This window comes from Coregonus clupeaformis, chromosome 32 (genome assembly GCF_020615455.1).
Source record: "Coregonus clupeaformis isolate EN_2021a chromosome 32, ASM2061545v1, whole genome shotgun sequence".
NCBI classification, from domain to species: domain Eukaryota; kingdom Metazoa; phylum Chordata; class Actinopteri; order Salmoniformes; family Salmonidae; genus Coregonus; species Coregonus clupeaformis.
In genome coordinates, this window is record NC_059223.1 from 702,240 (window position 1) to 717,272 (window position 15,033).

The 15,033-nt window shown below is 40.1% G+C and overlaps 1 protein-coding gene across 2 annotated transcripts; it reads left to right on the plus strand.

Annotated features, from left to right (window-relative positions):
* Positions 1 to 8,725: 8,725 nt before the first annotated feature.
* LOC121582959 (major histocompatibility complex class I-related gene protein) lies at positions 8,726 to 13,045 on the plus strand. 2 transcript variants are annotated; one of them, XR_006657705.1, is made up of 3 exons: positions 8,726 to 8,903; positions 9,749 to 11,144; positions 11,185 to 13,045. XR_006657705.1 is itself a non-coding variant. In XM_041899145.2 (2 exons), exons 1-2 carry the CDS (start codon positions 8,846 to 8,848, stop codon positions 10,660 to 10,662), a joined length of 972 nt encoding a protein of 323 aa, XP_041755079.2. In that variant the 5' UTR covers positions 8,726 to 8,845; the 3' UTR covers positions 10,663 to 13,045. The 2 variants fall into 2 exon arrangements, 1 of the variants encoding a protein (XP_041755079.2); XM_041899145.2 differs by having other exon boundaries at positions 9,749 to 13,045.
* Positions 13,046 to 15,033: the final 1,988 nt, after the last annotated feature.

Genomic DNA, 15,033 nt, shown 5'->3' on the forward strand with positions numbered 1-15,033 from the left:
TGTTGGATATTTTTTCTCCCTAATCGGTGCTATCAGCTGACACCCCCCTTCGGATCTTCTAGGCACTCTAGAATCCTTGCTCCTTTAAGGGTTCACCTGTCCTCCAGATTATCTTCACTTGCTCAGAAATTCCCTCTTTCCAGAAACTATCTATGGATATGAAACAACTTATACCACTTGTTGTGGCTGGTACAATTGCGGTTGGAACTGGTCCTGTTGAAGCTGTGGCAGTGATTGTTGATTTGATTCACTCTGATTCTTCATAACCAAAGCTTCTCTTCTCCTTCTTCTTCTCCCCCAGCTGTATTTGATTGAGTTTTCTGAGAGTTTCTTGGTCCTGTTCTTTCTGGTTGTGTTCCTTTTTTCTGTACAAATCCACTTGATGGGCTATATGATCTGTATAGACACCTTTTGTCATGCTTCCAAGTCCAACCACCTCAGCCAGTTTACTCCTTACTGGTGAGGGCAGTCCCATCTGCAATTTAGCTCTCAAAATTGACTGCTCAATTTGACTCACATCTGGATCATTTCCAGTAATATTTCTCCACACTTGATGAACTCTTGACACATAGGCTCTCGGATTTCCTTGTTGTCCTAGTGGGTCAATCAGAATGTTATCAGGATGCACATTTGTTGGAAATGTATCTTTCAATGCTCTCCACAGACGATTCCTACTTGCAGCCAACAATTCAGGGTCGTTCACTGCAGTCCCCACATATCTATTGAGTCCCGCTATCTGAAAAATTTCTTCCATACCTGGAATCCCCAGGAGATTAGCCAAAAGTCTCTTAATGTCTCCTATAGCAGACTGTGTTCCCACTGTAATTTCTTCCAATTTTGAAATCCAAGGATAGGCTCCATCTTGAAGAGTAGGCAGCTTCTCAAGTATATCTGACATATCGGTACTTTGCAAAGGCTTATATTCTAAGTTTTGACCTCGAATGATCACCGGCATAATTTTCTTGCTAGTGCCCTCTTTCCTTGGCCTCAATGTATATTTTTTCTCAAATTCTTGGGATTCTTTTCTCAGCAGTTTCTTCTTCTGTATCTTCAGCTTCTTGAGTTATTTTACTTCTCCTAAACTATTCGCTTTATCCAGGCATGATACGCATCGGTCTATATCTCTTTCTATTTCTTCTGTGCTAGTCATTGTTGGATAAAATCCCCTTGAATATGAAGCACCTTTACTCTCCCACTCTTTATCGCTGTCTTCATCTTTGCTTTTATCAGAACTCGAATCTCTTGTATTCTTCTTCTTCAAACATCCATCACCCCTTCTTTCCGCTCTTGCCAACCTCCGTCTGATCACAGGGTCATATCCACCCATGATCTCTTCTGGATCACTCTGATCATCATCATCATCTTCATCTTCATCATCGTCGTCGTCTTCATCAAGTTCCATTCTCCTGAACCTCATTCTACCCTTAGTTTCCAGACATCTCGGTTTTTTCTTACTTCTGGAGTTTGGAGTCATTTTTATGGTCGTTTCTGCTTGTCCTCTCTCTATTATTCGTTCATCTTCATCTCTGATGCAATAATCACCCTCCTGAACGATCACCGGAAGCTGAGGATAGACGTCCTTAAGCTCTACTTCTTCCTCATAAGGTGGGGGTCTTTTTGCTGAATCCGTATGTGAGAAAGGTGTACTGACTTCTGCCATTAGTTTTTCTGTCGCCTTTCCTTGTTTTACCATTTTCTCTATACCTTTGTTTATTTTATCGTTGGCATCTTTTATCCGTTTTTGTCCTTCATTCTCAAACAGCTTAAGAACACCCAGCTCTCTTTGTCTCTTTTCTTTACGTTGTTCCCTTTTTTTCCCCCCTTTCTATTGATCTGCTTTATGAATTGACAGAAGCACTTTCATTATGTTGATTACATCAGGGTTAAGAGTCCCTTCCACTGGCCATGGTTGTTCAATGTCAGGCCAACGTTTGTTCCATTTGCCGGATAACCTAGCAATACCATTAACTAAAGGATTACTATTTTGTACTATATCAACAGGTGTAATTACCTTCATAGTCCTGATATCCTTTTTCCCCATTGTAACAACTCTTTTATATTCCTTTATTGTGAATTATTTTATTATTTTAGAATATATAGCTTATAGTGTCCTCCCTTTAATTATTAATATAAACTAAAAAAAAAATGTTTTTTTTTAAAAATCTAAATAATAAAAATGTATCAATAAAAATATGAATATTCAAAAATAAATAATATTTTTTTTTAATTTTAATTTTTTTAATTAAATTAAACAATTAATCAATAAATTTATGAATAATCAAAAATATTTTTTTATTTTATTTTGCTAATTTATCAATTAGCGGCTATCTTACCACCTTCAATCAGGAAAAGTACAGGAAAGTAGACAACTTCAGAGCAATCCAAAAAGAAAATACCTATAATCCAGCAACACTACAGTACTCATAAACCAATTATTTAATAAGCACCCAATTATCTTAATTTTACAGAATAATGTCAGTACTCGATTCCCAACACAACTGTAATCAAACCCACTCATGCACAAAAACTCCAAAATGCAATCACTTCAATTGATCAGTCTGTTGCCAAGTCCCTGCCAAATTGTCATAACATCAAATATCCTGTAGGGGAAGGCCTTTGTAAACAGAACAGCACTAGCCTGATATTTGACTTGATCCTGTCGCAGCAGCCTCTGTCGCGTCACACCCTGTCACATGATGTACACGTCAGCACTTCCTCTCTTTCTCTCTCTCTCCTCTCGTTCCTCTTATCGTCTCTCATATGACAAAAGAACAAAGAAACAGACAATAATTTAGTAGTTTATGCAGTCACTGAGCTATTTCAACCATTCAATATTCCTCCAGTCACATTCACGCTAAGAATTAACTCAGGAATAATTATAGATAGCTCAATAACATTTTTTTTTTTTTATTTTAATCCGTCATTTTATTTTATTTATTTTAATCCGTCAACATATATCTCTAATTTATCAATTCAATAGGTCTCAAGAAAACAGTTTCATCGTCAAACAGCAGCCGATGTAACAACCAGAATACACCATTAGACTCTAAATGTTTAATTCTTTGTTCCTTCGTTCGTCTACGCCTCCCCCCTTGCACAGTGTAGCAGAGGAGTGACCTATTTACCCCTACGTCACTCTAGTGTCGTAAAATCACACGCATGCGCAGTACATTCATCACTACGATTTCACAGTGGAAGTAGCTCTCTCTCAGCTCTCTTCACTCCAGACAACAGAACGTTAGCATTCCCGCTATAGCTCCTCTCCTTTACCCTTATAGCCAAACAATAACACTTAACAGAGCTCACAAAACATCAGGCACCAAGCCCACGCTAACTAAACACACCTTTTGGAGGCTTGTCCCATTCCTATGGACCCCCAAGGAAAAAATATTAAACGGATGCACGCCTCAAAGTTGGCATGTATCATGAATTAGCATTTAGCATTAGCATGTAGCATGAAGCATAATTAGCAGGCCACGTTTAGCATTTCTCCCTCCGCCGTGCCGTAAAATTCTTTGTTTGCTAAATTTGTGCTACCACGAGATCCCTGTGGAATTGAAACGAGTGGTTACATCAATCAAATAATTTGTCAACTATCAGCTGAGAGGTAACATACAGTATCAATATACCACGGCCTCCAGTCCCCAGGACTCACCTAATCACACCTAACGCGTTATTAGGATTTTTGGCCCACCTTAGAGGTCGCCTTTATAAAAGGGCTTCCGTTGATCCACAGCGGTTCTAAGTTACATACATATGCCTAGGCCTTATTCCTCTCTCAATCGATTGTTCTTGAACTCTTATTCAAGCAAAATATCTCTATAGACACTCCCCCCTTTTGCGCTGTTTACCAGTGCAAAGAAATTTAGAATGGTTAGGCCAGACCCCTAGTCCACAGCAATAAAAGCAACAGCAGCACACACCGGTCCTTTACGGTACATCTCCTGAGCGCACACCCAAAAGCTGACGAAGGAAACACACACAAGACCGTGAGAGATATCACCTTAAGCCGGCGTCTTGAGCGAGAGTCTAGTCGTTGCTCATGAATATAACACTGAAGAGACGCAGACCCGCCTCATCACTCGTCGCCAAATTTGTAGTGTTGAGTCAATGTTGCTAATTATGCTGTTAAACAAAGGAGTCCGCTTATACTGAACTTTGATCATAAGTTTTATTCATATCACAAGATTTCAGCATAAGTTTACAGATGTCTAGAGCATCCGGAGAGCAGAGTCCCAAAAGAATATGTCTGCTCTAATCTTCTTTGTTCAAACCCAGTACTTATAATATTCCCCAAAATATGGGTGGCTCCCTCTACTGTCCAATCCCCTGTCTACAACACACACTCCCTCTGTTCTATGGGGTGTCACCCTAAAACGGCTCCCTCTGAAACTGAATAAACATCCTCTCAGGTTCCACTTGAAAACATTAGCAAAGTCATAATCCTTAATACACTACACATGCTTCGGTGTTGCTTGCCTCGAAGCGATCATAGAAGTAATTTAGCTCGTCTGGTAGGCTCGTGTCACTGGGCAGCTCGCAGCTGTGCTTCTCTTTGTAGTCCGTAACAGTTTGCAAAACTCTGCCACATCCGACGAGCGTCGGAGCCTGTGTAGTATGATTCATTCTTAATCCTGTATTGACGCTTTGCCTGTTTGATGGTTCGTCGGAGGGCATAGCGGGATTTCTTATAATCGTCCGGGTTAGAGTGCCGCTCCTTGAAAGCAGCAGCTCTACCCTTTAGCTCAGTGTGGATGTTGCTTGTAATCCATGGCTTCTGGTTGGGATATGTACGTACGGTCACTGTGGGGACGACGTCATCGATGCACTTATTGATGAAGCGAGTGACTGTTGTGGTGTACTCCTCAATGCCATAGGAAGAATCCTGGAACATATTCCAGTCTGTGCTAGCAAAACAGTCCTGTAGCTTAGCATCTGCGTCATCTGACCACTTCTGTATTGAGCGAGTCACTGGTACTTCCTGCTTTAGTTTTTGCTTGTAAGCAGGAATCAGGAGGATAGAATTATGGTCAGATTTGCCAAATGGATGGTGAGGGAGAGCTTTGTACGCATCTTTGTGTGTGGAGTAAAGGTGGTCTAGAGTTTTTTATCCTCTGGTTGCACATTTAACATGCTGATAGAAATGAGGTAAAACGGATGTACGTTTCTCTGCATTAAAGTCCCCTGCCACTAGGAGCGACGCCTCTGGATGAGCATTTTCTTGTTTTTTTTATGGCCTTATACAGCTCATTGAGTGCGGTCTTAGTGCTAGCATCGGTTTGTGGTGGTAAATAGACAGCTACGAAAAATATAGATGAAAACTCTCTTGGTAAATAGTTTGGTCTACAGCTTATCATGAGATGCTCTACCTAAGGCGAGCTAAACCTTGAGACTTCCTTAATATTAGATTTTGTGCACCAGCTGTTATTTACAAATATACACAGACTGCCACCCCTTGTCTTACCGGAGGCAGCTGTTCTATCTTTGTTCTATCTTGCCAATGCACCGAAAACCCATATGTATGTACTGTATGTTATCCATGTCGTTGTTCAGCCACGACTCGGTGGAACATAAGATATTACAGTTTTTTTTTTATTTTTTTTATTTCACCTTTATTTAACCAGGTAAACCAGTTGAGAACAAGTTCTCATTTACAACTGCGACCTGGCCAAGATAAAGCAAAGCAGTGCGATAAAAACAACAACACAGAGTTACATATGGGGTAAAACAAAACAAAGTCAAAAATACAACAGAAATACATATAATATACAGTGTGTGCAAATTTAGCAAGTTATGGAGGTAAGGCAATAAAATAGGCTATAGTGCAAAATAATTACAATTAGTATTAACACTGGACTGATAGATATGCAAGAGATGATGTGCAAATAGAGATACTGGGGTACAAATTAGCAAAATAAATAACAATATAGGGATGAGGTAGTTGGGCGGGCTAATTTCAGATGGGCTGTGTACAGGTGCAGTGATCGGTAAGGTGTTCTGACAACTGATGCTTAAAGTTAGTGAGGGAGATAAGTGTCTCCAGCTTCAGAGATTTTTGCAATTTGTTCCAGTCATTGGCAGCAGAGAACTGGAAGGAATTGCGGCCAAAGGAGGTGTTGGCTTTGGGGATGACCAGTGAGATATACCCGCTGGAGCGCAGACTACGAGTGGGTGTTGCTATGGTGACCAATGAGCTAAGATAAGGCGGGGATTTGCCTAGCAGTGATTTATAGATGGCCTGGAGCCAGTGGGTTTGGCGACGAATATGTAGTGAGGACCAGCCAACAAGAGCGTACAGGTCACAGTGGTGGGTAGTATATGGGGCTTTGGAGACAAAACGGATGGCACTGTGATAGACTACATCCAATTTGCTGAGTAGAGTGTTGGAGGCTATTTTGTAAATGACATCGCCGAAGTCAAGGATCGGTAGGATAGTCAGTTTTACGAGGGCATGTTTGGCAGCATGAGTGAAGGAGGCTTTGTTGCGAAATAGGAAACCGATTCTAGATTTAACTTTGGATTGGAGATTCTTAATGTGAGTCTGGAAGGAGAGTTTACAGTCTAACCAGACACCTAGATATTTGTAGTTGTCCACATACTCTAGGTCAGACCCGTCGAGAGTAGTGATTCTAGTCGGGTGGGCGGGTGCAAGCAGCGTTCGGTTGAAGAGCATGCATTTAGTTTTACTAGTGTTTAAGAGCAGTTGGAGGCTACTGAAGGAGTGTTGTATGGAGTTGAAGCTCGTTTGGAGGTTTGTTAACACAGTGTCCAATGAAGGGCCAGATGTATACAAAATGGTGTCGTCTGCGTAGAGGTGGATCTGAGAGTCACCAGCAGCAAGAGCGACGTCATTGATATACACAGAGAAAAGAGTCCCATTGGTAGGATATTCTTGATCGGAGGTCATCCATTTTATTATCCAATGACTGTACGTTCAAAGAACGTTCTAAGAATGTTATTTAAAAACATAAATTCTGTTCACAGCATCAACAAAACTCTCTTTATCCTCTATCTTGTTAAGTGTGTTCAGGTATCTGAGCATGAGGCATTAGGCAGTAGTCCAGATTTGCATTTATATATGTGCTGCCTTTGTCACTTCTCTGATTTTGAGTGCAGCGAATTTGCATATTCCAGTGAGAGAAGTGGGTGAGAAAAGAAAGGTGGTTCCTTGGTGGACTGAAGATTGCACTGCGGCTATTCAAGAAAGAAGTAGGGCCTAGTATAGAGTATGATGTAGGACTTTGACTCCTGAAAATCTAGTTCATTTCCAAAGGAAGAGAGCTTTGGTGCGGAGGGTCGTTAAGTCTGCCAAGAGAAATGCATGGAGACAGTTCAGTTCTACAATAGGCAAGGGTACTGAGCTGGGAGATAATTGGTCCATGTTGAAGAAGATGACTGGAAGAAGAAAAAGCACTCGAATTCCAGTTTTGGTTGATGGTGATAATCTGGCTGTATCAGATAATGAAAGAGCTGACCTGTTGGGGAAGACATTTGCTAATGTACATAGAGGGGTTACTTTGAACAAAGTGTACAAGCAACGGAGGCGTGAGATTTGAAATGGTAATACTAATGTGTATATGAAGAGGGATATTGGTGACTCTTCTTTGGATGCTGATTTTACATTGCATGATATGTGATAAGCCCTAATAAATAGGCTGTGGATGTACAGCACCAGGTTAGGATCAATTGTGTTATGCAATGTTTCAATCCTAAATATTCTCCTGGGATTATTTAATAAAATCTGGAGTGAAGAGGTTATACCTTCTGGATGGAAACATGCAGTTATATTACCTTTTGTAAAGCCTTCGATCCTTTGATGTGGAGATATGTGAACGACTAACAGATGAACTGTCAGTATACTGTATTGAACTGTTGGCGATAGTAGCTGCCCTCCAGTGGCTGGAGGAAATTCAACCTGTCAGAATTGTAGTATGCTCAGATTCCCTGTCTGTATTGAATAGTTTCTCATCTGGCAAATCTAATAGGAGTTACCTAGTATTGGAGGCATTCATGTTATTATGGAGAATCGAGAGACAAGGTGTAGTAGTACGATTCTGCTGGGTCCCAGCCCATTCGGGAGTGGGCGGGAATGAAATAGTAGATCAGGTAGCCAAAACGGCTTTAAAACGAGATATCATTGATATTCATGCACCACTGGGTAGAGGTGAGGCCAAATGTAAGGTTAGAGCCATTATGATAGATGTGTGGAAGAAGAGGTGTGACTCAGAGCCTATGGGCCAGTATTTATATGCCCTACAAAGAAAGCTTGGTGGACCAAGATTCATTGGTCAGATTAGGAAGGAAGAGGTGGTGTTTGCGCGGTTTCGTCTAGGACATTGTACATTGAACTAATTATATCTGGTTGGCAAGCATACAAATGGATTGTGCACGGTTGATGAAACAGTGAGGCATGTGTTGATGTATTGTTTTAAGTACCAGTATGTGGAAGAGATAAGATTGATGTGTAGGGTTATTGAGGTAGTACAGGGATGGGGTGGTGGAATGTGAAAGGGATTTTGTGGATGGGGGAGGGTTTGAAATCAGTTAGTAGGGCTCTTTTTTATTTTCTTAGTAGTACAGGATTAGATAGGAGGGTTTAGTTTCACTTAATGTTTGTTTCTTTCTTTATTTAGTCTATAAACTATGATTGACTATACACTCCAGTACAGTAGGTGGCGATATACACCTCTAACGTTTGTTTGCGGACCTCCATAATATTATAGAATAAGAAGATAAGCAGCAGAAGAAGAAGATAAGCATAAGCGAAAGGGAAAGTGTCAGACTCACTTGAGAGTTAGAAACTGCTACACGAGGCTACTGCAAAAGTAGTGAACATTTCTAAATCATGGCCAAACTGTCTGTCTTTTTGTTTGTTCTTTCCTTTTCCACCATTGTCAACGCAGGTAAGATGGACTTAACTTTCTCTCAACTCATTGAAAGATAAAATGTTACATTGAGAGTTTGGACAATAATGTTCTATCTGCATTTTTGTCCACATTTAGTTATTGACATAGCCTTGTTCGTTTGGGTGCTGGTATATATATATATTTTTAAAAAAAATTTTGTCATTGTTATTCGTACCCACTGCCCGCAAGTCGTCTGTTGGTTGTGCCTGTTGATCTGCCCTGTACATAGCTCAGCTCGCACACGTCACCGGTTGCACCTTTTGCCAAGTCTTCCCTGTACAGAGATTGCGCGTGCCCGCTAACCAAACATGCACAGCTTGAGAGATACGGTCACCAGTCGAGTGTGTGTAGCCAACTACCTAGTTCAAATATCAACAGTGCTTCCACAGCAGCATAACATTTTATTATCACTTGATAACACTTGATTTAGCCTACATCAATATTCAGTCTGATTGGCTGATACTCACAGCAGAGAGAGGCAGGAAGACAGAGAGGTAAATCACAATCAGTAAAATAAATAGAGTTAGCTAACTAGCAGATTTACATCAATCATCAACATCAATGATCAGCTGATAGTCCTCCCTCTTTTCCCAACGTCAATCATGACTTTAGGAGGCACTAACTAGCTTGCTTACAATTTGGGATGATGAGTGAGTGTGTTTTTTCATTTGGAGCACGTGCCCCCTGAAAAGTCTGTGCACGGACCTGGCTGACACCATTCAAACCAATTAGGGTTCGGAACTTTAAAGCCAATTATCTCAGAATAATATTTTTGCAGATAGAACCTTATAGTCCCAAGCGGTCAATGTCCATAACTGTTCATTATATCGCTCCTCTCTCAGGTCCAGGATCACATTCTCTGTGGGCAGTTGCAACATACATCATCGGAGAGACGCCTTTCCCTGAGTTTACGGTTGTGTTGATGTTAGATGAAGTTCAAGTGGGTTACTATGACTCCAACAATAAACAGTCTATCTACAGGGGACTTAACCCGACAGACAAAATATATGATGACCTAGCTCAGGAGGGAGATGATGTATTTGGAGAAATCTACTACGATATGAAAGAGAGATCCGTTCAGCTAAAGCACCACTTAAACCTCACAGAAGGTATTCAAGTTCAGCAAAGAATGGCTGGCTGTGAGATGTTGGACATTGGTGAACCAGCCATGATCATGTTTAAGGATAATTTCAATGCCATTTATACAGATCAAATGGTATATTACAACATGACACATTTTAAATACGATGCTGGGAAACTACTACCAGGATGGGATGGGATGATGCAAGCGTATAAAAGAAGACTTTATGAGAATGATCTCCTTCCCAGGTGCATCAAGACACTGACGACATTCCTGAAGAAAGAGAATAACATTGTAATGCGTAAAGTTCCTCCCAGACTCAGGTTGATAAAGAAAGAGGTTTCTGGAGGGCTCCAGGTGAGCTGCCTTGCGTTTGGTTTCTACCCCCGCCACATCAACCTGACCCTGCTGAGAGACGGCCAGCCAGTGGCAGAACAGGAGCTGGCAGGGGGGGAGGTGCTGCCTAGTGGAGATGGGACCTACCAGCTGAGGAAGAGTCTGGAGGTCAGTACTGAGGAGCTAAAGAAGAGACACAACTACACCTGTACTGCCTCTCACCTCAGTCTGGACAACAAGCTGGATGTCAGTTGGGAGTCTGGGGCAGAGAGAGTACACCTATCCACACTCTCAGCTCTTTTTTTATTTAACCTTTATTTAACTAGGCAAGTCAGTTAAGAACAAATTCTTATTTACAATGACGGCCTACTCTCAGCTCTACTGGTGATGGTGCTGATTGTTATTCTATGGGCATTTTCATTTGTGTCAAAAAGAGGAGACGCACCGTATAGCAGACATTGTCTCAACTTGCCAACGTTAATGCGAAAGTGGCGGAGGAAATTAGCCTGTCTTCAGATTCCGCGACATAAGGGACAGATCAGTATTTACTGGGGGGAAGGGTTGTCCAAAATGTGGGAGGGTTCCCAAACTTCTTGTTTTTTGCTTTGAGGAGGGTTGTGTGTTTTTTTTTACTGGGCACAGTGGAGGGTAGTGTGTTTCTTCCTGGTTAACATTGCTCTTGTGCAGGTTTTACTATATCATTTCTTCCATCCTAGCCAAATTTCCTTATCTGCTTGCGTGTGCCTCCCCTATATCAAGGTGTTTTGGTACTTCCCTTATACACCACGCTTTTCCATATGCTAACTTTTACTATACCACAGGTCAGTATAGTCTACCAGTCTAATGGTCTATCCTGCCCAGGTCAGTATAGTCTACCAGTCTAATGGTCTATCCTGCCCAGGTCAGTATAGTCTACCAGTCTAATGGTCTATCCTGCCCAGGTCAGTATAGTCTACCAGTCTAATGTCTATCCTGCCCAGGTCAGTATAGTCTACCAGTCTAATGTCTATCCTGCCCAGGTCAGTTTAGTCTACCAGTCTAATGGTCTATCCTGCCCTCTATCCACCATTCATAGTGATAATAGTGGTAGGTGGATCGTTGTCCAGATCTGCAATAAGCTAACTAGCAATCATACCACACATAAAAGCATTCAAAGTTGCATCCATATGAATCAACAAAACAATATAGGAATAGCTGATAGGCAGTGAACATGCCAGGTGCATCGTTACACATGAAAGAACAGTGAAGAAACAAACAGCTCAAAAAGCTCCCCTATTGATCTTGTTTAGGGACAATACAATTAACCTACCTAGACTATAGTAGCGTACAACACTAGAATGCAATGAATAATAGCATTATTGTTTTCAAGTGAGTACAAAATTCTACTCTACTATTTTTTTGCGAGTAAAGTAGCCTACATGTTGGAAAAAAATGTCACCACATCATGGGAAAGAATGTAGTTTACTAGACTACAAATTAAATAAATTATGATGAACTTCACAGGGTGGTGAAAGTGCACAGTGATGAGGTTGATCTTCCTTTCAATAAATATGGAGGATCGTATTCTGGTGACATGATCGATACTTGGCTCCCATTTGACAAATAAAAATAATCTCGCACTTTTGTCCATAATAATCTCATCATGTAGTAGGCTAAACCCGCGCTGTATCTGCAAGATGTTGGCTAGAGCGCACATGCCAATACCAGAGTGGGCACATTCGATATACCTACTCCACATTGTTTGTGACAAAACCTTCAGTAGGCCTAGAGTTGAAAATGCGATGGAAACCCATTTAACATGTATTCTTTATTCGGTACATGGGAATTTAACCTCAAAAGTTATTTTAATGTGCACTACATATTTATGCACAGACCTGTATCTGAAACAAGTCCATTTGATGGAAACACAACACAATTAAAAGCCAATAAATAAACTTGTAGTGGGCCAAATTCTCCAGGAGAGTCTATCATAGCCTACACCCTGAATTCACGCTTCAGCACCATTCTCTCACGCCTTGCGCACACGTGAGACAGCTGCTGAGGATAGAGAGAGGGAGAGAGGAGCCTTGGCCTAGGCTGCTGTTGATTGTGATGATGGAGGCCTTTTTCATTGAAGTAAACAAAAGTTAGAGGGAAAAGAGTAAGCCTATAGTGAAAGGCCTACAAGGGGAATTTAATATAAGTTTTAATATTGTAGTGGACTAAGATGAGAAGAACTTTGGCAAGACCAAATGAAGGCTACTGTGCAACTCCCTATTCAGGTAGGATGCAATTTTGAAACTTAAATATTTATAATCATTATTATAATTGTATATCATTGTTATTATTGTAAGCCTATTTATTAATCGAAACCAGATTTTTTAATATGCAAAACCTGTTTTGTTTAATTCTGTTGAGACATTTTCATTGGCTAAATTACATTTGATCAGTCTTTTTAATTGTGTGCTCCATATTAAATTTAAGATTGTTTATAAGTAGGTCTGTTTAAAATAAATATCATTAGTCTATTTCTGTCATTTGTTGGGTACAGTAAGCCCTTGCCTTTGTTGGTAATTGCTGCAATATAACCTGTTCAAAACTTTTTTGAAGTTTTAAACCAAATGAAGTTCCAACTGTAATGCTGTGTTTGCTGCAATATAATAGCCTGCTAATATTTTCCCTATAAACAACTTCTTGACTTACTTTTGATGTTACCCTAATAAAAATTAGCAACTTTTGTGAAGATTTGGTGTGGTGTGGCTATTATTAAGCTTAATATTAAGACCTACTACAAGCCTATAATATGAAGGCTGTGTGCACCAGCGCTCCAACTGACTCCGACAGTTGAACTTGAGGTGAGGAAGAATATTTCAGGCCTACCAGAGTTACTCCTATAATCTAACAATATAATGCTTATCTTTATACAAAATATGGTGATTGAAAATTAACGAATTTACCTCCTTATGTAAGTCTATATCTGTATAGCAGGATTTAAAAAATAAAAAATAAATGCATGTCGGTGTTGTAGCGTGATCCCGGTATATCTCTCTCTCGATCTCTCTCGGGATAGGTCTAAGCTTCTCTCCCTTTATACAGGCTGTATTAAAAAATATTAATATATATCATACAGTGAACACCTAACTGACCTAAGTCTATAGGTCTATGCATGCAATGCACTGATGCATTTAGTGCTCAAATCTCTGACAGCTGAACCATGAGGTGGACAATTATTGTTTTAGGACAGAAGCTTAAAAACCAATAAAAAAAATAGGCTATAAAGTTTTGCATTTGCTACACACCCAAACACAAGGAATAGTGTTTTTGTAATTTGTTATAGGCTGTTTTTAAGGACATTTAAATGTGGGTCATTTGGCCAATATCCCTCATTTATTGATGGTGCTGGCTGTGCCAAATTTAACAACAGACACCCTAAAGACTGGCAAGTGCACTAGTCCAGTGTCACTCTTATTATGCCTGCAGATCATGGTTCACCAGCAGCCCCAAACATTGAACTAATAAGCTACAGATTAGTATTGAATATTTTCCCTGTATTTTACAAATGTTCCATCCCAAGAATAATAACTTTTCTTCCTGATAACCCTGTTTTTATAACCCAAAGACATTTTATGAGCCCATGACCAAAAAAGACCAAATTATTGTGCCATTATCCAATACATAGCCTATGATAGGCTACCGCACATTACACACAACAGAAAAACACAAACGCCCATAGATGTAGCTATGCTCTCTTGGGTAAGTAAATGAAACAAGCTCCAGTAGGCTAATCTTTTTGAGTGTGGACTGTATTACTGTATTGCATTATACTGTATTATATGGACTGGAATTACGCACCTCTTTCAAACCATGAAGCTGGGAGAGAACATGCGTTGCTGGTGCAGGACATGCAGCCTAAAAAGTTACAATTATAGGCTATCAATTAGATTTTAATGTTGAAATATAATAGGGCCTATTTTACATTTGTATAATTAGTAGGCTGATGCATGCATACCTTTCATAATATATATCCTAATGTTGTGCAACATGCCTATTAGCCTATGTTCTCTTTCTCCATTCCTTCCTCGCTTTCAACAGTTACATGAAATATTTTGTTGTCCTCATCTTCATCATTGTAATGACATAATTGAATAATATAGGACAAGAATAAGATGCAGATGGCTTTCTTTTCTCTTCACAAAGATTGAACGGTTACTGGTTTGAACAAATAACTGCTATAGCCTACCGCCATCCCGAGTTCTCCCTTCTTTCAAACTCCCCAGCCTGTGGCCATGAGTTATTATGGCTGTTGTATTTAACATTCAGAAAACAAGAGCTTGCATCCCTCTTCCAATAATCTATTAGTATAAGAAAGGCTAAAGATAGATTCTTCCAGTAAGCTATTCTAGTCTAGATTTCCTGGGACTCCAAGAGCTAAGAAGCATTTTTTTGAAGTAGAGGGGCCAACAGAGTGCATGGTGCTTATTGCGCAAGAAACAGGCTATGAGTTAGAACCTTATGCATAGCCCATCATTCATTATCTAAATATAAGGGTAATAACTACATTAAGGTGATGCCAAAAGCCACATGGAGAAATTAGTGACGTATTTAGTCCTTATATTACTCTAGCATATCAAATCAAATTGTATTTGTCAAATGCGCCGAATACAACAAGTGTAGACCTTACAGTGAAATGCTTACTTACAAGCCCTTAACCAACAATGCAGTTATAAGAAA

Excerpts from the sequence above, each read along its gene's own strand:
- LOC121582959 (XM_041899145.2), top strand. The coding sequence starts at position 8,846 with ATGGCCAAACTGTCTGTCTTTTTGTTTGTTCTTTCCTTTTCCACCATT. Across the intron at positions 8,904-9,748 it reads TTCCACCATTGTCAACGCAG|GTCCAGGATCACATTCTCTG; the intron begins GTAAGATGGACT and ends CTCCTCTCTCAG.